This window comes from Cyrtonyx montezumae, unplaced genomic scaffold (assembly GCF_038088225.1).
Source record: "Cyrtonyx montezumae isolate F1298 unplaced genomic scaffold, pur_monq_1.0 scaffold_8, whole genome shotgun sequence".
Classification (NCBI taxonomy): Eukaryota; Metazoa; Chordata; class Aves; order Galliformes; family Odontophoridae; genus Cyrtonyx; species Cyrtonyx montezumae.
Window position 1 is genome coordinate 89455790 of NW_027072089.1, and position 23515 is coordinate 89479304.

Sequence of the window (23515 nt, forward strand, 5' to 3'; positions counted from 1 at the left end):
ACAAGCAAGCAGGCTCTGGCCATTTGAGCAATTCAATTTTCTCTCATATGCTAATTAAATAATATTCCATATTCAATACCACTTTATTTGAAAGAAATAGCATTATTAAAACTAGTGATAAGCATTCAAAGCATCTCGGCTTTCTAATTTATTGTCTACATAGATCAATACTTACTCAGGTATGTATCCAAAGGGATGCAGTTCTCCAAGTCATCTGTTGGAGATAAGAGCTCACAAATACTTTCAGCTGAGTGGCCTTCAGGGAATTTATTATGATCTCCACATTTCTTCAGTATTTCCACACAATCTGATCTTCAGATAAATAAACAAACAGAACTTCATGAACACCTCTTAAAGAAAAGGTCTTGTATAATATCCTTCTCTTCCTCTAATTCACACCTTCCTCACAACAGAATAATGGATACACTTAACACATACAGATACACACTTTGGGCTTGGTGAGTCTTGTGTGCTCTCTATGACTTTATTTGCATGTATCTTTCAAGATCTAGGATTTCCCTGGGTTCAATTTATGGACTGAAATCACATCTCACTATTGGCACATATTAACTGGTCTCTTTTCTACACAGTCACATATTTCAAATTTTGTTTCTTCTTTAAAATATGTGTTTTCCTGAGCTGTCTGTTGGAAATAGATCCACAAATGAAAAAGTAAAAAAGAGTTTTATAGATAGCAGAATTAAAAAAACAATCATAAAAACCAACAATCACTTTCAACAGAAACTTATCTATCCATCTCATTTGTAAGCAAGCATCTTCAATTTGCAGTGATGGAACACTGCAAACAAAAACTTTACAGGAATGGAAAACTACCGACGCTCATGTTCCTTCCAGGTCTGCCTTGCCATGTTTTCCTAGCAGAAGCCATATGTAATTCTACAGTAGTTTTTCAGTTCTCATTAAAACCTTAGCAGAACCTCTCAACTGTTGTTTTTATTATTGTTTTTTTCAAGGTACTTACTTGCAGATTATACTTCCTCTAGATTTGCTGTGGCAAGGTTTAATCTGCAGTGAGCAGGCAATTGCCTTCCACATTTCTGGTTGGCATTTATTAATATCAAGAACTGGAATATTTATAAATGGCATCTTAATGCTCCCTTTTTCCCAAAGCTTCATGTCATTCATGGCTCCTTGGTCTGATTGTGTATTGCAGCTTCTGAAAAGTTCTGTTGGTCTTAAAAGAAGAAGTTAAGAAATGGCAAGTATACAAGAGAAAGGAAACACCACACACTTTACCTTTCACTACATGAATTCCACGACTTTGATATTGCTTGCCTTTTGTGGCATAAAATACTTGAACCCTCTCATGGTTAAACATGACCAAAATTAGCTTAATTTCTATCTTTAAGGAAAATAACCTCTTTAAGGTTCAAGGCTGAAATATCATCTTCACTTCTATCTCAGAACAAGCATAACTCAAATTTATCTTAATTCAAGTTTGACTTATTGAGTAAATATTTAAACGTACTGAAAATCTATCGAACTGTTTTATGGCAAATCACTAATGCAAGCTGATTTATAATTTATTTTTGCCCAGGATGCACTTGTCATATTTCTATTTTACTATTTCATATATAGTGGCATGACTATATGACTATAAAGTGGCATGCTGATATATTTCAAAGAAAAGACAAAAATCCATACCAGCTAAATTATAAAATGTTAAATATACTTCTGAAACTCAATCACTATTTAACTAGTAACCTTGCAATGACTAATTCAGGCAGCACTTAAAATTACACATATTGTCCCATAGAGAATAAAACCACAGAAAAATCTCTAAAATAAATGAATTTTGAAAAAAAGGAAGACATATTAACACTCTTAGGAAAATGTTATTAAGTAGCATATGAATTTAAGCATTCTTTAAACTATTTATAATATATTATATTGCAGTAATTATGGTTTACTTGTCTATATAGTAAGACAGAAAAATATACTGCTATATATGCTATAATATGATGACATTTTTACAAGCTCATGAGGTTTAATTCTAATATTCTAAACAATCACTAATTTTAAAATACCTGAAAGCTAAATATAATCAAAACAAGACTGAAAAACATTTTTTAATCAAAACACAGAAATTATTTTTTAAAATATCTCATGTCTCTCTCCTACCTGTTGTTAAAATTAGTGCAGTAAGAAAGATTTCTACAGCCCAGCTGACAGGGTTCTCGTACATCTGCTAAACAGGTCAACATGGAAACTTCAACTGCATTATACTCACAAAAGCGATCAAATTCTTGCCAACTCTGTGAATTGCCCCAGCTCGTGCTATAAAGCTTAGTACACAGCTCCCTTGAAGGGAAAAAAAAAACACCAAATGACAATAATAGCAGTTATTTAGCTATAGTAAAGCCTGTAGTCTCCTTGCTGATCACAACAGCCTGCACTCACTAGAAATACGTTAGTGCCAATAAATTCCGTAGGAGTATCCAAATGTGCTCTAAGCAAATAACCACTTTTGAATGGTTTCAAAGTTGTTCAGGTTTGCTTAAGAATGTTAGCAAATCTTTAGATCACTAAGACTGAAAGACTCAGAATATAAAACTGTAACATTCAACATAAATGTAATACCTGGAGTGTGCAGGAAACCTGAACCATAATAAATCAAGTTAACACAACAATGAACAATTTCTACTCCCATCCTTCAACTTCAGATCACACTCACTCATGCTACAGAAAAGATGAGCAAACAAAATACATTTCTTCCTTTGCCGTGATATTTGAAACAAATGTACTGTTGGAGATTTTTCTAGTGTTAACAATACTCAGGGCCCCTTTACTCACAGCAATATCCCATAAACTATTACAGTCCCCACCAAATGAAGGTATGGAATTTCATTGTACTATTAAGGTCTATTGCATATTGAAAACATAAAGAAAGGAACATTTTTTTAAAAATGATTATTAAAGTAAGCAGCTAGAATTTATTGTACCAAATGTTCTATGCTAATATTCTACATAATAACATAATTCTAGGGCTACAAAACTGACCACAAAGCAGCAGGTCTGCTGCTTCGCTAATGAAAACTTCAACATGAAAGAAAGCAGCAGCTCAAAAATCAATTTCAGTTTGTCAAACCAATGAATTTAAAATGCAGTAAATACCTTTTTTAAAGTGGATGGGTAACCACTCAGAACTAAAAAGGCCCCAATATCAGTTATTTGCAAGAATGCTGCTCATTGCCCCCTTAGTTCTCGCCAGCATATTGATAAAATCTCTTCAGCTTACTTCATTACTAGTATTACCACAGTTAAGGTATAGCTTTCAATAACTTGTGTGTCTGCTAAATTCTGCCTGTGCTAAAAATAAGAAGTTTGATTTTTCTGATTGAACAGTTTTTGTTTTTAAGTAAGCATGACATTCATGAGACTTCTCAAACCTATTCTGTTTCCATGAATTCAGAGAACTTGTCATTTAATGTACACAGTCAGATATGGGCAAAGGCCTGTCCTGGTGAGGCCTCACCTGGAGTACTGTGTCCAGTTCTGGACTCCCCGGTACAAAAAAGACAGGGATCTCCTCAAAAGAGCCCAGCGGAGATCTACAAAGATGATACAGGGCGTGGAACACCTCCCTTATGGGGAAAGGCTGAAAGACCTGGGTCTGCTTAGCCTTGAAAAAAGAAGTCTCTAAGGGGGGTCCGATCCATGTCTATAAATATCTAAGGAGTGGGAGGCAAAGGGATGAGGCTGGACTCTTCTCAGCAGTGTGTGGTGATGGGATAAGGGCAAATGGCCACAAACTGAAGCATAGGAAATTTCAAACAAATGTGCATGAGAACTTCTTCACAGTGAGGGTGATGGAGCACTGGAATAGGCTGCCCATAGGGGTTGTGGAGTCTCCTTCTCTGGAGATGTTCAAGGATGTGGACATGTGCAACCTGGTCTAGGGAGCTGCTTTGGCAGGGGGGGTAGGCAAGATGATCTCTAGAGGTCCTTTCCAACACCTAGAATTCTGTGGCTCTGTGATAAAACAATTTCTGAAGCCTCTTCATGGTTGCAAAGGAAGGTAGAGAGATACTGACCTACATGTGGAAGAGTTTGCTTTAGAACAGCAATGAAGTTTTGCTCCATCAAGGCCTGTTGAAGGTGGAGGGTGCACAGTGACTCCTGGGTGAACAGATCTTGAACTCTCAAGAAAACACTGCCAAAGTGGATCCTGAGGAAGAGGCATTGTTTTACAGCCTTCTATAAGTCCATCAACAATTTCAAGCTCTGTTTTCATTGACATTAAAATTCTTTTACAAGCAGTCTGACATGCATAGTCTTCTGCTCTATCACAGCAATACAAACCTGTTTAAGAAATAACAATGATTAATTCTCAATCATACAGTAACAACAAAGATACACGACATAATAGCCCTCACAGAAAAAGTGTTAGAGGACACGGTTGTTTTTTTTGTTTGTTTGTTTGTTTGTTTTTTTTGTGAAATGAGAAAATAGCAACACTGTTACCCTAGCTTGTAAGAGAGCAGACTTCAGGCTTAGTTAGCTGTCTCCTTCCAACTTGCTTTTAAAGATTTAGTATTCCCATGATAGATAGTTATTTTTCAAGAACTACCTTTATAAAACACAGGAGCAGGCAATTCCATTGCATCACAAGCCAAGCAAACAGGGCATTAGACTAACTTAGATGAACAGGGAACACTTCTTGGAAATCAAACGGAAAGTGTATCATCTCCATAAACAAGGTCAGACCATACAGGAAAATTGCAGAGCTGCAGTTTGGATTTTCAGGAAGATAAGAGCCTAAGCTCAACTACAATTAAAGCTGGACAATGATTTTTTCAGATAACAACAACAACAAAAATAAAATAAAGCTTTATGTATGCCAATAGCAAAAGTCATCTATGGAAAATACTGAACAATTACTAGATGAAGCTGGTCACTAGATAAATAGTGATTACAAAAAGTCAGAGATATTCAGTGTCGTCTTTGCTTCTGTCTATAATAATAATGATAAGTCCCTGGGTTGCCCAATCCTCTGAGCTCGACGATCTTAGTTGAAAGAAGCAACTTTCCATTTGTGGACACCAGAAGTGTAAGGAACCAATTGTATCAGCTGAACATTTTAAGTCCCCTGGGCCTCATGAGATTCAACCCAGACTACTGAGTATGCTATAAGATGTTCTATCTGGATCTCTTAACAATTCTACCAGAGGTTTTGGAATTCTGGGGAAATTCTCACTGACTAGAAACTAGCTTAACTCTGACATCCTTCTATGACAAGATCACCTGCTTAGTGGACAAAAGTGAAGTGGTGGATGTAGTTTTTCTAGATTTTAGTACTGCTTTTGATACTGTCTGTTACAGTATTCTTCTGGACAAATTATCCAACTGTATGAAAGACAAGTTCATGCTACGCTGGGTGATAAGTTAACTCAACAGCAAGGCTCAAAGTGCTGCAATAAGAGGGGCTGGCAGACAGTCACTAACGAAGTTCCTCAGGACTCAACTTTGGGGCCAGTTCTGTTCGACATATTTTACAGATCACCTGTTTTTGCAGGAGTTGAACACATACTTAGTTTATTAGTTGATAATACTAAATTGGGAGGTGCTCTTGACTTGAGACTGAGGAAGGCTTTCCAAAGGAAACACTAGAAAGACTGGAATGATACTGAAATTTAAGAACAAATGTCAGCCTCAGTGCTTGTGACAGAGTAATGTCAGACAAGGTGCAGACTGGGACATGAGTGCATTAAACACAGCACAGACACCTAGTCAAAATAGGTGATTATCTGACTATGTTTAGCAATCTCAACTTGAACACTGTGTGCAGTTCTGGCCTCTACAGTATAAAAAGGATATTAAACATTTTGACTGCATCCAGAGGAGGGCAATAGAACTGGTAAAATAATCTGGAAGGCATGTACTATGAAGAGAGGCTGAGGATATTTTGCTTCTTAAGCTTGGAGAGAAGGAGGATGAGGAGTAACCTCATCGCCCTCTACAACTTCTCGTGGAGGGGAAGTAGAGAGAGGTGCTTGACTCTTCTCCCCAGCATCTAGTAACAGGAGTCATGGGAATGACTAAACTTCTGAGAGGGCAGGTTCAGAGTTGACACTAGGAAAAACTTCTTTGCAAAAAGAGTTATGAGACGCTGGAATAGTCTTTCTAGATAAGTGGTTGAGGTCCTGTACCCACCCACATTAAGAAGGCATTTGTTAATGTTCTTAATGAGTGCCTTTATTTTTGGGTCAGCCCTGTGGTAGTATGATGACTTTTGTTGGTCCCTTCCAACTGAAACTATTTTCTATTCTATTTGAGATAACACTGCTTCTTTGAAATGCAAACAAAATAAACTTTCAAGAAAAACAGGAACCAGTATACAGGATAAAAGTTTCTGGAGACCGAAGAGTGGGGATGTGAGCACAGTGAGGTGGTGGGTGATGCATTTTAGCAGTGACAGTAGTTCACCTTCACTGATGCACATTTTTACAAGCATGGCATGAAAGTTCTTGTTCATTGCTGGTGAAAATGCATATCTAATGTGCCTATGTTGAAAAACAGTGGTTTGAAATAAATAGGAGGCATGACTTTCAGAGTACCCTACATACATTTTTAGAGGAAAAACACTTATAAAAGAGATTTATACTTACTATCTGTAGGATTTCTCATCGGATAGGATTGTGTATAGTTATTCACACAGCGTATTAGCTGAGGGCTAATAGATGCACAGTAGTTTTCAACTGCTTTTATTTGTGAAGGACCAGGAGAAGAGTCTGTCCGAAAAATTGCTTGACAGTATTCTCGACAGTTTGTATGATGACCTGCATAACTGCAACAGATTGACCCCACTGGGGAAAGAAGAAATACAAAGAGAAATCCATGGTTTTCTACACAGAGGAACAAAGATGTGACCTGTCTGTACCCCATATAATGATGCACAAGATACTACTTGAAAAAAAAAACAACCACCACCACCATCACAGAATACCAAATTCTCTTAAACTCCATTAAAATAATCTGTCAGAATGCATGAGAATATCTGTAATTAGTCAAAGCACATCTTGAATTCACGTTTAAATCATCGATAAGTCAGCTGAATTATGTCCTCAGATATGTTGTTCTTATGCAATATAACTAATCTTTTCCTATAACTGAATTATTAGACAAATACACAATTGGTAAACAAATAAACATGAAAACAGTATCTTAAAACTCATTTTAACAAAATAAGAGAGATGGCTTCAATCATTGTGATTCATACATTTTTGCCATGTTATGGCAACATATTATTGTTGCCACAATACAACAATATTATACTGTTATTGAAAAACAGAAACATAGAATGGCTGGGGTTCAAAATGACCTTACAATCTAGTTCCAATGCCCTTGCCATGGCAGGGTTGCCAACCACTAAATACTATTATGGGAATTAATTCTGAGACACCAAGTTCTTTTGTGTCTAGCTATTTCATTTTCTATAGACAGAAAGTGGGCAACTTAACACTTGCATTGTGTAAGACTTAACTGTGCCTGCTTTATTTTGTTCAAATTAGAAAAAAACATATACAGATACATAAATTAAAAATTGATAGCAACTATGCAAACAGTCCAATCCTCTTAACACTTGAGCAAAAAAATTAATTATCTGCCTAGCCTTTCTGTGGAATCAAATCCATTATATTTGTGTACATATACACCTACAGAATTTCTCGCATTTCTGAGGAAGAGTTGTTAGCTTATAAAAGTAAAACTAAAAAAAAAAAAGAAACTATTCATTACATACTTACTTTCATTTCTGTTAATACAACTAAAGAGAGCATTCTGAAATCAAAACAAAAATAGCATTACAAGCCTGAAAATTTCCAAATAAACATTTAGGTGCCCACTCATTTCTAATGTTTTTGTTCATCTAGTTCAGTTTAACTGGAACAAATAAGATTGCTAAACAAAAACACTAAATGAAAGAAATGAAAAGATCAAATGTCACCTAAGTAATGTATACAATACTAATGAAATATATTTAGGCAAAAGAATGATTTTTCTGGACTACCTTAGAAAGAACATGTCAGAATAGGATATACCAAAATGTTTTTGCATGACAATTTTAAAGGACCTCTGTGGAAAAAAAAAAAAGAGCTTTGCATACACACACATACAAACAGAAAATTTCAAGAATTTCGGCCATATACCTTAAAATCTAACACGTGCTATCAACTCCATTGAATTACAGTTGCCAAGTTCTACACTTGGGTGGGATATACAACATGTTGAACTACAGAAGAAAGAGGAAAACATGAACTTGATTGTTTGGTTTCAGTGGATTCTATAATGCACGGGACAATTGACTACAGGACGATATGCTGAACTCCTGCCCAAAACAGATGTCCTCCCCATATTTCTTCAGAAAGAAGCATACAAGCTTTATGGAACTCAATGGAAAGATGAAGTTCTGAGTCTGAAATTCTAAAATATAGTTGCCAGTCACGAAAGATGAAAATTACATGATTCTGAAGAAGAAATCTGAAGCCTCTCCACATTTGTTGTTAAGATTATCAGAAGTGACCAATACCATTAACATAATGACAAAACATAATTCACATCTTCATAAATTTCCTGATCTGCTTCCCTTCTCCTGTCACCATCTAACAGTGTATCTGTTATGAGAAACTGAATATATATTACATATATATACCAATATATCCTATACCAATACCATTACTAAATATATATATGTACCAATACATATACCTATGCCAATACCATTACTTTAAAATACGCTTATTCAGAATACTTAATGATCCTTTCCTCAGCTAGATTTTCTACAGCTGCATCTTCTGATTATGGGAAGCCCCCCTGCACTGCAAAACACAAGCACAAAGATGCTAAGTGGGCTGCAAGTCAAAAAGCAGCAAGCTGAGGTCTTCCATCATCAACTGGCAAAAGGGCAGCAACTGTCACTTCTCTCTGAGGCAAAAAGCAAATAAATGCATGTATACATACAAAAATTTCTTGAGATTCTTCATTTACATTATTTATTAATATTTACCACACTGCAGATAAATGAGTATTCCCAGTAATATCTGATATTTTCAGTGAAAATTTGTACTGCTTTAAACAGATTGAAATGCTAACATTTCCTACACTTTAAAACTATTTAAACAATCTATTAGAAATCATCTTGATTTTTCCTTTTCTCTCAGAAATTTGTTTAGAGTGCAGGATTTTGTTTTTCCAATTTAAAATCTCTTTTTTCTTTGTTCTCAGAGATCATTTAAGTCAATTTGATTTGGCATTATATCCTTATTTTCTCTCCTGAAGCCTAGTCTGGGTGTTATTACAGAACAAAGTAAAGTCAGTATCAAAGTAACCAGTCCTCCCTGTGGCTAACTCATAAAAATACCAGTTAATTGCAACATCTGAATGCTGATGATTTCCTTTCAAGCAGCGTGCTCACATTTGGTCATGCTTAACAGGGAAAGGTTGGTTGCAAATGACAGATGATTTAGGTTTTAACTGAAATCTGAAAAGCCTCACATCTTGGGCGTTTCATTTTGTATCCTGCCATTGATGATTTTATTTTATTGAAATTTAAATCACCAACTAATCAGCTAATCTTTATGTCATATCAAATGCAGTTCTATAATCCTGTTTTCTACAGCAACACAATGAAATAATCTATTGGAAATTTATTTTTGGCTGGTGAAATAAGTTAAAAATCAATTGTAGGATTTTAAAGAAAATACCTTCAATACTGTAGTAAGCAGAGTGGCTTTCTTAAATTTGCAGTCAGAAATTCATTTACTGGGTAAACCATGGCAGATACAACACTGACACAATGTAAGAGAATAAAACCCCTAACTTTAAAATATGTTTATTTATAAACTTTACTGTTTATCATTTTATTGATCATGAATAAAAGAACAGATATAAGAATTCATAAGACTGTTCTATACAAAATAATCCACTCGAGAACCTTGCTAAGTAGAAATTCAAAATTTTTAATCCTTCTAGAATCCTACATCAAATTTTAGATCCTTACTGACATGAACACTGTTACTGCAAAAGTTCTCTAAGATTATGAACAATTTTGCAGCAAAACTACTCATTCCACTAGCAGATTTTCATCTGATTCAGATCAGAAATCACACACAAAGCAATTTCTGTCATCCATTCACTGATATAACAAGGCTGACAGACTCAAGAACTAACAGAAGCAACATGCAGACAGAAAAATCTGTAAAGAACAGATTCATACTATTACATAAAGGAGCGTGTCATTTATATAGCACTATACTTTCTAGCGTGGGACCTCTGGTGTATCACAGAACTGTTAAAAATGAACTGCTATCGCACGCAGCATCAGTCTGATCCAAAACTGATTTCAGAAGCTTCTGAGGATGGACTCATGCACACTCAGCCTGTATCAAACACTAGAACATCGTGTATACAGCAGCAAAGTAGAAAGCAACACTATCTTAGAATCACAGAATAGTTTGAGTTGGAAGGGACCTTAAAGATCATCCAGTTCCTAATCCCCTGCTGTGGACAGAGTTGCCAGCCACTAGATGAGGCTGCCCAGGCATCCATCCAACCTGGTTTTGAACTCCTCCAGGGATGGGGCATCCACAGCTTCTCTGGGCAGCCTGTACCAACACCTCACCATCCTCTGAGTGAGAAAATTTCCACCTAGCATCTATTTCCCCTCTTTCTGTTTAAAGACATTTCCCCTTGTCCTGTCACTATCAGTCCGAGTCAGTCTCCGTGCTGTTTATAAGCTCACTTCAAGTACTGGATGGCTGCAGTGAGGTCCCTCTGGAGCCTTTTCCAGGCTGAACAAGACCATCTCACTCAAACTTTCTTCATAGGGGAAGTATTCAAGCCCTCTGATCACCTTTGTGGTATTCCTATGGACCTGGCTCACCATCTCTACATTTTTATATTGCTGAGGTCCCAGGCTTGAAAACAGCACTCCAGATGGTGCCTCATGAGGGCAAATAAAGAGGAATGAATCCATTAAAACAGTTAAGGGTGTTGAAAAGGCTGAAGTCTGCTTGTCATAGATATGTCTAACTACTGAACATAGTTTCAGTTAGCATAAACAGTATTTAGAATGATGATGTGAAGTTGTCAGAAACTCAGGTAAAATTTGTCAAGTTATCAAAAGTTGAATATTATAAAACAAGTTATTAAAGAGCAGTTTGGAATAACAGAATCACTGGCTCTTTTTTACTCAAGTCTGTAGTCAGAAAATGAAAAAAAAAAAACAACCAACAGACAAGAGTGTTGAGAAGATTGTGGTGCCTAACAAAATTCCTCCTCTCAAAAAGGGCTCAAGTTGAGATAAAACTATCCTCTTCTAACTATTTTATACATCTTCCCCCCCCCCCAAGACAGGCAAGATCCTCTAACCAGGTAATCAATCTTCACTCTGTAATTCAAAACTGGAGTTCTACAGAGAGCCAAATCACAGTAGTAACACTCATATTACTGTCAAGAAGAGGTTAGTCTTACTTCTCTTTTCTATGTTGTTTTCAACTCTTATCTCCACGCTCCCATTGTACAGTCTTAGGTAAGCCTTCACATCAGCTCTGACTCCAATAATCTTTTAATGGCATTATTTTCCACAGTAACCCTGAAGAACATTTTTTGCTTGCACTAGGAATTTACATAATCTTTTATAAGAACCTGTCAGATGGCAGTTCCAGAATAAAGTAGGCAAAAAATAATTTGTATAGCTAGCAGAGGGAGGGAGTGTGTAGAAAAAGAGCAGCTGCAGAAAGGAACAGGAAGAACTTCAGCTGCACTGAGTTGTTAAAGCAACTTACCATACCTCATGAAACTGTAGCATGTTAAAATCACTGTATTCTGTGGTATTTAAGTATTCTGTGCAGACTTTGCTCTTTGTGTATGTCTGGAAAACCATTCACTGTCTCAGAAAATAGAATACATCTGGGAAGCATAGCTATATAGACATGAGAAAATCTTAGAAAAAATAATGTACAGTAACCTATTTTTAAAAAAGCTGATTACAGCTTTAGAGTCACAGTCTGACTTTAGTTACTAACCCTGACTTCATTACAGAACACACTAAGCCCTGTCTACAGCATTAAGTAGCAGTCATATTTAAGTCTCATCAGACCATTCAAGCTTCTTCCTGAATCTGCTACCAAAATCTCTTGAAACAGTGAACTGTGAGAGAGAAAACAGAGGAAAAGATAAAACAGATAAACATGAAGCAAAACAAACAGCTCCCTTCCACACCCAAAAAAACAGCAGAAAAGGGTGTTTGCCTTGAAAGAAAAAACTAACTCATCAGACCTGTGGAAATGAAGATTAAGAGCCAATAGTCATACTCCCTCTTTCAACGCCTGAATAAAATATTAAGTGAACAAAGATGGTAATACTGAACTTTAAAGGACAAATGCAAAATGCTCTACTTGTGCACTAATGTCATCTTTCAGACTCCTTTAAAAAAAAAAATTTATAACAAACATTGCCAAAACTGGTCACCAAAACAAATGAGATTACAAGTAGGAGGAATGGAAAGTAGCAGACAGACACAGCTAAAACATGTGTATACGCATTAAGAAAACAGTCTCAAAGACCTTCTGCCATGATAAAAACTGAAAAAAGATAATTAAAGCTTATCTAGCAGAGAAGATTTTCCAGTCTTCCTCAACAGAAGCTCCTTTAAGAAAGATTTCAGCCAGTACTGCAGGACCTAACTGGTTTCGCTCTTTTTGGAGCTCATCAGCTGCAGGTAACGGCTCAAAACCCAAAATGCATGCACATAAACAGTTTGCTAAAGGATGAAATCTTCTGCATTGTAAGGAATACTTTTTCACTGTAACAGCATTTTTTCTAAACAGTTTTTTCTTGTATCTTGAATAAAAAATGTCAGTGAAACTGTTCATACGATTTACACAAGAAAACACAGAGGATTTTTAATAAAATATTATTTATCTTTCTCAAAATTATAGTTGTATATGTATTCAATCAACCCATGCAAAAACAAGTTTAGAACTACTGACTTGGGCATACCAACCATATGAAAAAAAGCATTTCAAGTTCTGTTTCCTCAACTTCATTTAATCTTAGAATTTAATCATCAGGATTTAAAGTCAGAAGGTAGTGAAATTTCAGATTATGGTGCACAGCTGTTTAGATTTTTAAGAAACTTTCAAAAATTAACAATTAAGGCCAAGGTTTTCCTCAACTGTGTCAAAGAATTATAAAGGAAAGAAAAAAGAAAGCCTTGCAGAGTAAGGTAGAACATAATCACTGGAATTTAAGTATTGGCAAGAATACTGGGTTTTGGATCAACTTTCTTTGAACTGTGCAGAACAGTAACAAAAAGCACATAAAGATCACATTATTAGCTCCTACATGTAGTATACAAAGTCTGCTGCAAATTCTTAAGTGATGCTGTGCTTCCAGAGGTCACACACAGATGTGTTTTTTAGGGTTAATTAAAACCATTTTGTAACCTTTTCCATGTCCTTAGCAGCTTAAACACGGTAACAAACTCTTCACAATTTATTTCAAGCATTACATAATTATTTGCAACTTTTTCAAGCATGCACTCCATGTAGTCTTTTTAAAAAACGAATCTTCACACAAAATTTTAAAATTAGGAAAAATCAGAAAATTCTGCACATCCATACAGTCCACTTCCTTCTTTCTTTGATTATCACCTACCTTCTTTTTAGATAAAGATGAACAGGATAGTAGAAAGTTGGTAATAGTGAAAGATAAAAGATAAGAGGTGCACAGAGCTAGAGAGAAAAGGAAGAGGACAAAAATGAGTGTCTGAGAAGCAGAAGATGGGAAAAAAGAATTCCACAATAACAACTTTCAAAAGAAGCCAAATAATGCATACTCAAGTAACTTTCAAAACTCTTCAGGGATACAGTGCATTTTTACAAAAAATGAAATTTCTGTATGCAATGCTTCTTGCAAACAGGACATGCTTCATTAGGCATGCTTAAAAACCTTCAATGCACTAATCAAGAATGAATGTCTTATTATGCCACAAATCATTTCTAAAAAGTGTACAATCTCTGAATGACAAGAATCACAAACTTTATTAACAGTAAATACAATTCAGTAAAAGCATTTTCAGTTACTCTTATGAAAAGTTGTCACATCACTGTTTAAAGTGATTCATTTATTGCACAAGTTTAGACTCTGCTTAGCAACTTCTAACTTTCTGACAATTTCCATTTGGAGATTTTTTTTTTCCTGTCTTCCCTGCTCTGAACCCTGTACCTTGCTCTAGAAGACTTATGTTAGCACTCACTAACTTGGTGAGAATCCAAAGGTAAACTAATGAAGTTGCTTTCCTACTCTCAAAGTACTACGCACAGTTTGGTTAACTACTGTAAGATCTTTATGCAAATTCCCTGAAATCCTTATGCGAGTATATGAGATACAATAGTAAGCTACAAGAGTGTTTTAAAAGAGATAATTAAACTTTTCTATTCTTAACTCAGTAGTTTTTACCTACATGTTATGTCTTTATCATATTCAACACCTCCACAACTAGTTCTCAATAAACTGTTTCTCAAATAAGATCCTTACTTTTAGTGAATCATGGCTTCTTAAACAAAAAGGCAAACACAATACATAAAACATCACATTTATGTGATTCACAGGCTGTTAGTGATCTTGTCACGTAGTGTTTTAATGAGCCACTCACCTCCTAGTTCAGTTTTTCCCCAATCAACTCAACTGAATACAAAGTATGGTACTAGCCAAAGACATGGAAGCTACTCAGAAGACTACAAAATGAGCATGGAACATTCACCACAGCAACTATTTAAAAATAAATAAACAGAAAGGAGGAGAAATGGGAGGGCAGCCTCCCTCCAGAAGCAGCTTTTCAAATCTCACTCCTTAGGCAAAACTGCCTTGAATTTTATGCATGCCATAGATCTCTTTAAAGCATAGCAAAGTACTATTTTTCATGACTATCCATTAAGTCTAGATACATAGGAAAATCTATTTTCGTGAAAAAAAAAAGGTAAGGAGGATCTACTATACCAGACAATTTCATTTCTATCCCTAACACAGTATCTGTGCCTACTAATCCCAGTGCTCATTAAAAAAGTTCCTTCCTCCTTCATCAACCAGAACATCGATCTCCTTCTGTCATTTTGCTTCCTCTCCTACTCTTTTAAAATTACACAGATAGAAAGAGTTAATGTCTTCTGTGCAATAACAGTAACATCCCACTTTCTAAAATTCCAGACAAAAACTGGAAGAAGACTAGGAAAAGTAAGTAAGATGACTATCACTACTTCATAGGTGTTCTTTAAACTCTTACCTTTCCTCTCCCGTTCTCCTTCAACACATATTGGCCAACCTCCTACAGCAATGCAGAAATGCAGAAAAAAAGAAGGAAACAGACCAGCATAATAGAGGAGAAGCTTACAGATGTTGACAGTACAGCATATCATAGCATCAGAAAAGACAGAACTACTTAAAATGAAAAACAATTTTTAATACAAAAAACTAAAGTAACTTCAACAGAGAAGAATCTAGGAAAATACTCTGTAGACTGATTAGATAAAAAGACCAAAGGAAAATCAAACAAGGAATTTAACGTTTTCTGGAAAACAAGAAGCTTGGTAAATTTCTGCCCAAATCAAGCAGAATTATGTGATACTGTTTGGTATGAGAAGAATTTACACAGGACTGTCTAATTCAGGACAGTAGGCAGGATGAAAGGGGATGAAAGGGTGGGAGAAGGAGAATTCTGTTTAAATTAAGAAAAGATGAAAGGGAAGAAGTCCTAGCAAACTAAAATTTCTACAAAATTGTACAAAAAGAATACAAATCTTCATTTACACATTTCAGAATATATTCTAATGACTATTCTTAAAAGTAGAACAGTAAATGCTGGCATTCACACTTTTCTGATGTTTAGCAAACAAACAAAAAAAAAACATTTTGAATGATTTAAATGAGGATAGGCTACTTAAAGTCTTGTTCTTTCCTATATTTATTTCCTTAGGTTTTTTTATTCACTTTGAAGCTATATATGCCATTCTAAAAGTCAAAATGTTGCTGACAATGAATGCTCACAATAAATGCCTACTTTCATCAGAACTCCTTTGAAACAGAGTCCAAGTCTCCATTTTGAAAGCTGTATCTTTTTCAAATTAAGATATATGCAAATCTTTAAATAATAATAATAATAAAGGTAAGCCCCTTTTTTACTAAAAGCAATTGTACTTTTACAGTAACTGCAGAGAGCTAATTTACATTTGGATGGGAATACTTATCCAGACATGCTACTATAAGAGGACAGGACTTCAGGACTTTCCCTCATTATTTATATAACAAATATATATGCGTACAAATACATACGTACCTCATACTCCTTTCTACAGACTTTTAAAATATCGTTCTTTGAAGAAGCCTGAAAACAGAAAATGTCTCAATTTGAAGTAGGAAATAATAAAACCTGGCTTATGTAACACACAATATTTTGACTGGATATGATCACCGAGAACAACAAATTAACACAGTGCATGCACAGTACTAGATTTTAATATGCATAGCAATCGTAGGAATAGGCAGGCAATTCATGGATCTGAACACTTTTAAGTTCATCTAATTATAATGAATTGAGTAAAAATGAAATTATTGCCTCCTACCACCTTCCCAATGCTATGAAATGGCCACTCAAATTCATTGTGGTAAGGTGTCCTGAGTATGTTAAGACAATAAACAACAGATCTTGTGAACTAGAATACTCTTCCTGGAGTGTAGCTGCACACTTTCTTATACACGCACACTTAACACATCACTCATTAGAAGAGCAAACTCTCTCTGTGGAAATGCTAACAACACAGGTCTTCAAACTTCAGACTCATGAAGTCCAGCAAGCAGACAGAAGTTTAGACCTCCAGAATGGAGGAAAACATACAGCAAAAAAGAAAAAAAAAAATCACCACCATAAAAAAAAAAAACAAGTTTTATTCTTTTATTTATTTTACTAGGTTTTCATCTCAACATTATTTAAATTCTATTGGGTTTTTTTTGTTGAAAACTCACTTTATGAGTGAAAATTCCCTGTTTCACTTCTTAGAATTTGGTTGGTGACGTATATCATCCTAGAACTTCCTAGGTAGTTTCACATATTTTCTAATTGCAAGGTCTGTACAGTAGTTTAATTTTCATATTAAAAATTCATTAAGCATGTAAATCACAAACAGTAACATGAGTGAATTCAACAATGAGTCATTTGACACTAACAATGGAAAAAAGAAGTTAGAAAACCTACCTGTTTACACGCTTGCCGACATTCCACAGCAATAGCTAGCTCACAGCAGCCTAAACCAACCCAACCATCAGACTTCTTCAGAACTCCTTTAAAAATAAAATTACAGCACATATTACAGTAGCAAGAGAACCTGTTCTATAATTTTTCTTTCCCTCACCATAAGTAGGTTACTTTTCAAGTACAATAATCCTGTTCTTGTTCAAGAAGTCTACTTACAGATTACATTTTAATTGGAATTTATTGGAAGTCATTCCAAACCAACTTTAAGCAAGAAAAGAAAAGTAAAACCATGACTTAATTAATTTAGAATTTGTCAATTATGTACCTCCTATACACTGAATGTAAAGGTGTTTTATCCAAACCATTTTATGTATTTACTGGAAATATCAGTTTGTTCTTATCTAATATGAAGTATAATCCAGTAGAAACCAAAAGAAACAAAATGTTAGAAAAGAAGCAATCTGATACATCTTTGCTCTGATACATCTTTATTGGCTTCAATGGCATTGTACTTTCTATAATTTTCCTTAACACAGAATATCATTCTTACTTTTTCTTCAAGCTTTGTCTGTAGTTTCTTTACCTTAACAACATACTTCAATTCCACAACTGTCTTCAATGTTTTCCATCTTCCTTTCTATCTTTTTCTATTTAATTTGCTAGTCTCATTTTCTGTACTTACCATGAAGTTATACAGTAAAGAGAATTCTGCAATAAGTTGCAACAGTAATTTATAAAGAAAAAAAATCTTTAGCTAAATTAACATTTTCCAGCAAATTAAAATATCAATCTTTTAAAAATACAAATTGAAACATCAACATTTGACATAAGCACAGTAGCCAAATTGTGTATCTGAGTGGAAAAGAGCGAGAGATGAAGGTGATAAAAAGCTTCTCTGCAGTCAGCTTGAAGAGGCACTACATCATCTGCATGTGTCAGGCCTTGCTGCTGCACAGCAGACCAGTGATTTGATCATCATTTTGAAGACTGCGCTCCTTTATCTTTTCACCTCTGCTCAGTGTCTTAGCTCAACTTTCCACTTCAGCTTAGCTGAAAGCAGAAGTAAAGGCCGTGAGCAACTGCAAACTCAGCTAACACTACACTCCCAGAAGTGGGGTAAGGATTTTATTTTTCAGAGTCTGAGAATCATTCCGTAAGTGCTGAGGAGATCATTGTTGCGTACACATCAACAGTTTGTAGACAATGCTTAAAAATTCTGAGTTATGCTTCTTTTTAAATTCCAAAAGTAACTGCATGTCTACATTGAAGTCAAGCAAATATGCTTAACACAGATGTTAATTGCCAAAACAATTACTCCCTAAAAAAAAATCTAAAAAATATGAAATAACAAGTGCGATATAAAAACAAATTTTCCAGAAAACTTGCAATAACCAACTACATGCTGGAGAAAAAGTATGCCACTAAAGCTGTACAGATGAATTTATCAATATCACCATTGAATAATCATAGCTGACAAACAAACAAAATACAGAAATAAAAAAGACTCCACAAACAGCTATATCTTGTGCGAGACAGAGACTATGTTTTTTAGAAATATCCTTAAAAGAACTCTATTAAAAGCAAATGTGCCGAATTAGGAATGCTGGTAACCTTCAGCCATGATCACATTTTTCTTGGGAAGTGGCCCTCGACTCATGATGTTCCAGCCTATCGAACAAGCTTACGAAAAAATAAGTTACAGCACACATTCATAAAATTCTGCACTGCAATTTTAAAATAACAAATTTTAACATTTAAGCATTAATTTTGTAATCAAGATAATTGAAGTACAAGCACTTCTTAACAAAAATGCAGCTTCAGTGCACAATTAATTGACTGAAGATTATATATCTTATGGGTGTCCAACACTGTGGCTTGCCTAGGTTACATTCAGTGAAGAGCAATTGCCTTGGGCCACGTACACATAGGTCATTCTAAAAGTAATGTCTCCTATTTATTTTAATGGAAACTAAAACAGCTAAAATGAACATACAAATTTAGCTCAATAGAGCAGATCCTCAGTTATGGCAGTTACAGAACACTGTTTATCAGCAGTCACCACCATTAGCTGTGCATTTTTTTCTAGCGATGAAAAAGAGGCTGTATGCCACATTCATTAAAGTCTGCACTAATGGATCTGAGCCACTGTCACTGCTGCCACTGCTGAAACACACCACAAGCTGCCTCACTGTGCTCACATCCAGCTCTCTGGCCTACAAAAAAAGTTCAGTAAACACTGATGAATAGCAATGGATGTCATTTTTTTTCTGCACAGAGGAATTCTTCTCCACACCTATGCATCATACACGCTTCCAAGTTAGTCTCTGTTTTGCCAGGCTCACCCTCTGCTGCCGTCTATTGCACAGCAACAATATGAAGTTGAATCTTGGCAGGAAAGTTCAACCTCTAGTGCCCTAACAACAACATAAACCCCTGAAGAACATTATTGGCCAAAATAATAAAATAGGATGCATTACTTTTAGAGCAGCCCTTACAAAATATATAATTTAAACATAAGTAACATTTTAATTTGTAATACCATTATTAAAACTTTTTTTTTAAAAAGCAGCAAAAGCATAAAACTAGTGACATATTTTAACCTGTTTTTATGAAACCAACCCAGCAGGTCTGTTTTATGGAAGGGGATGCAATTCTAAGCATGTTCTCAAGGTGTTTGTTAGAGATTTTTGATGAAACTTTACTCCTTTTGCGCTTCATCCTTGACAGTAATGATTCATAAATGTGCATACTGCCTGCAAAGGCAAAGAGACCAGCTCAAACAAGGAGATGTTACAAAAAGGAAGGAAAATGAACGCTCATCCATTCCCAAGGATCTGGGCTCACAGGGAAAGAACTCTAGAAAGAGGGATCTCCAAAAAGAGATCCTTACTCAGTGCCAGTCAGCCCTTAAATGAGGTCTAAGAGAGACGTAGCTTGGTTCCACCCCTTCTCGTCACACAGTTGAATTGCCTTCACCTGTGCTCCCATGGCTGACCCGGTATTTCCTTCAGGTGCTCAATCAGTGAATCAGGCTGTGACTTAGCAGTCCCCAGACAGTGCAAAAAAGCAATTACATGAATAAGGCATGACTGTGAGCCAAAGGATATTATTCTCTGCTCAGAGAGTTCTTATTAAAGTCTAGTAAAGAGACGTGATCAAATTTTTCAGATGAATATCTGAATACAACTCTGTACATTACATCTGAAAATCCACAGATAATGTATTTATGTTGACTGAAAAATGGAGTTGCAAACAAACTGATAATTTTTTTTTCACAATCTTGATTTTCAAATTCACGTACGGAAATGGAAAGCAAGGCTGCATATTTTTCACTGTTCACAAGACCATATTTAGCCAATGTATGAATATGCACACAACTACTTGCCATAACATGAGCTAGCACTGCACTGCTATCAATGGTTTGTGGGCTGCTTTGGCCCTTTCCGTTGACAAATGGGGTGGGGGACCCATGGACCCACACCCTGGGAAAGGGGAAAAAGGGAGAGGGTAGGGAGATGGGCCTTAAAACAAAACAGCAGCAGTGTTCTGAGAAGGAAAACTAGTTTACTAAATAAGATAACGGAATGCAAAACTAATATAGTATGATACAATATAATTTGAATTGAAGCTAATAAATCAAATAAAATGAGAGAGAGTGTCCGAAAACCGAAGGCCTTAGAAGGCTAAACAGCTAGGGAACCTCCACTGCTGAGATGAGCACCAAAAGAGGAAGTCTCGGGACTTGTGTACAGTTTTATCTTTCCCTCTGGGTGGAAAATGGGAACACAAAGTCCTCTGGGGTATGTAGCTCTCTTCTGGGAACCAGGTACTTGGAAATTCAGCAGTTCATGGCATTAATTCTTTAACTCCCAGTGCCTCTCATATGATGTTATGAGGTGGAATAACGATAACAACAAAAAAAAATCATAAAACCATGACAACTGCATACTCCCATGTCCTGGTTTCAGCACAGACAATGCCATCGCCAACTGATGTTTGGTTCTTGCTGAGCAATGGGTGCATGCCAAGGGCTGGGCCACTAGGCAAGGCAGAGCTGCCACCTTTGTAGTGTGGGGCCAGGCTGCATGTCACGGTTTTATGATTTTATTGGTACTGATATTCCACATCATAACATCATGTAGTGCATTGAGAATTCTTCAGAACCGTGGATCATTGACAGTTATGGGTACACCTGTCTCAGAAGAGAAGAACTACATTCCCCAGAGGACTTTGTGTTGCTTTGTATTTTTACATTTTTCTGCTCAGAGGGAAAGATAAAAACTGTCTGCGGTCACGGGACTCTCTCTTTTCCTTTGGGATTGACTCAGCAGTGGGTGCTCGCTGCCGTCCGCCTTCAGCGTTAGCGTAAGGCCTTTGGTTTATTGGACACTCTTGCTCATTTTATTTGATCCATTAGCTTCAATTCCAATTTTATTATATTATATTGTGTTATTTTGCTTTTTGATATCATATTTAGTAAATCAGCTTTCCTCCTCAGATCATTGCTGCTGTTTTGTTTCTAGGCCCATCTCCCTTTTCCCTTTTTCCTTGCCCTCTTCCCCTTTCCTGGGGTGTGGGTCCATGGGTCCCCCACACCAATTGTCACAGAACTCAGCCGAACCAGCCCATAAACCACTGACAATGCAGCACGAGCTGTGCAGGGCTGCATGCAGTTCATGAATTACACATGCCTGATACATCTGATTATCCTCCAAATTAAAAGATAAGGATTATATTATTGATCCCTAAACTAAAAAAGGGAAACTAGCTGTATGATGTGTTCTGGTCTCACATCTCCTTTCAAAGAAGTTTCCAGATGCCACACTATATTACTGAGATTAATAAAAACACACACATTTTTTCCTCCTTATTAAAAATGGTATCCAAAAGAGTAAAGTCAGAAAACAAAGATTTAAAGTTGCACAAAAGTGAAAACATAGAATGTGATCTCTGATGCATGTATTTTATGATGAAAGCAACAGTGTATACTCTGAAAATTTTAGAGAAACAGGATAATAGCGGTTCCCAGGATACAAGAGAAAAGAACAGAAAGGAGGATAGAAAAAGTAGAAACTGAAATCACATCCATAGAAACTCATCACATTCATAGTTCTCATGTGGCACAAGAAACATCAACTCAGCATTCTGTTGTCTCTGAAGTCTTCTACAGTCTTCTTACAGAAAATCAGAGTATAAAAATTCATATTAAAAACACTTAAAATCAGAGTATAGTTATCATCTAGAATTATAGGTTGCTGACCCACTACCATTGCCCTCCCAGCTGAAATTCCTGAAGTATGTTTTGCTACCAGTTTCTTCAATAATAGCGTACACACAATAAGAAAAAAAATTAATTTCCTACTGAAACACCTAAAGTAACTCACATACCGTAGGCCTAATAAACAAATACAGATTCAGTTTTTAAAAAGCAATCCTTCATTAAATTACAATAAGTATTCACTATCAGAAAACATTTTTTCTTTTAAAGAATACTGAAGTTTCTTAGTACTGTTTTGGGGCTTATAATACAGTATTGACAAGGACAATATAACACAATGTAGTTTTGTTTTGTGAGGATAAGTAATTAAAGAAAGTTAAAAGAACATGGTTGTGGTTTAATCTGGCAGGCAGCTGAGCAGCACACAGTTGCTCACATCTCTCGTTCCCAACAGGATGGGGGAGAGAATTAAAAAAAAAAAACCCACCCAAACCAGAACTCTTGGGTTGAGATAAAACTATTTTCTAAGATAGAGAACAGAAAAAGGGAAATAGTTATTACTATATATATTTTATTTGTATACATTTGAATGTATATAAGAAGTGAAGCACAAACAATTGCTCACCACCCCCTGACCAATGCACAGTTTGCCCCCCAAGCAGTGGAAGAGAGCAAAATGAACTCCCACCCACTTCAAAACTCCTTTTGCATATGTCATATGGATGGAATATCCCTTTAGCAGCTTAAGTCAGCTATCCTAATTCTCTCAGTGTATTATTGACATTGTTTTTCTCCCAGAACTAAAACATACCATCATACCAGACACTGAAGAAAAAATGCACCTTAGCTGAAACTATGACAATGTCCACTCCTTATTCCATGCCACTTACACCATGCTCAGGGCCCACACTTTGTACACATCCTAACTAATTACCATCATCTATCTTGCTTTCTGATATATATACATTCATATATTTTTCCCAAAGACTATGGGCAATTCATACACAATGGTTCATGGCATTCATTTC

General features: G+C 35.8%; 1 protein-coding gene across 3 annotated transcripts in view; it reads right to left on the reverse strand.

Annotated features, from left to right (window-relative positions):
- RECK (reversion inducing cysteine rich protein with kazal motifs) overlaps positions 1–23515 on the reverse strand; it is a 65630-nt gene that overhangs the window by 21873 nt on the left and 20242 nt on the right. The window contains exons 5-13 of one of the 3 annotated variants that reach the window (XM_065753013.1): positions 17270–17355; positions 16355–16402; positions 15305–15346; positions 7767–7800; positions 6630–6827; positions 4056–4323; positions 2143–2322; positions 983–1195; positions 176–312 (exon numbers count right to left, since the gene is read on the reverse strand). In XM_065753013.1, coding sequence (XP_065609085.1) covers positions 176–312; positions 983–1195; positions 2143–2322; positions 4056–4323; positions 6630–6827; positions 7767–7800; positions 15305–15346; positions 16355–16402; positions 17270–17355 — 1206 coding nt within the window. Of the gene's footprint in view, positions 1–175; positions 313–982; positions 1196–2142; positions 2323–4055; positions 4324–6629; positions 6828–7766; positions 7801–12584; positions 12667–15304; positions 15347–16354; positions 16403–17269; positions 17356–23515 lie in introns of those variants that run through there. The other 2 variants (XM_065753011.1, XM_065753012.1) reach the window with 2 other exon arrangements.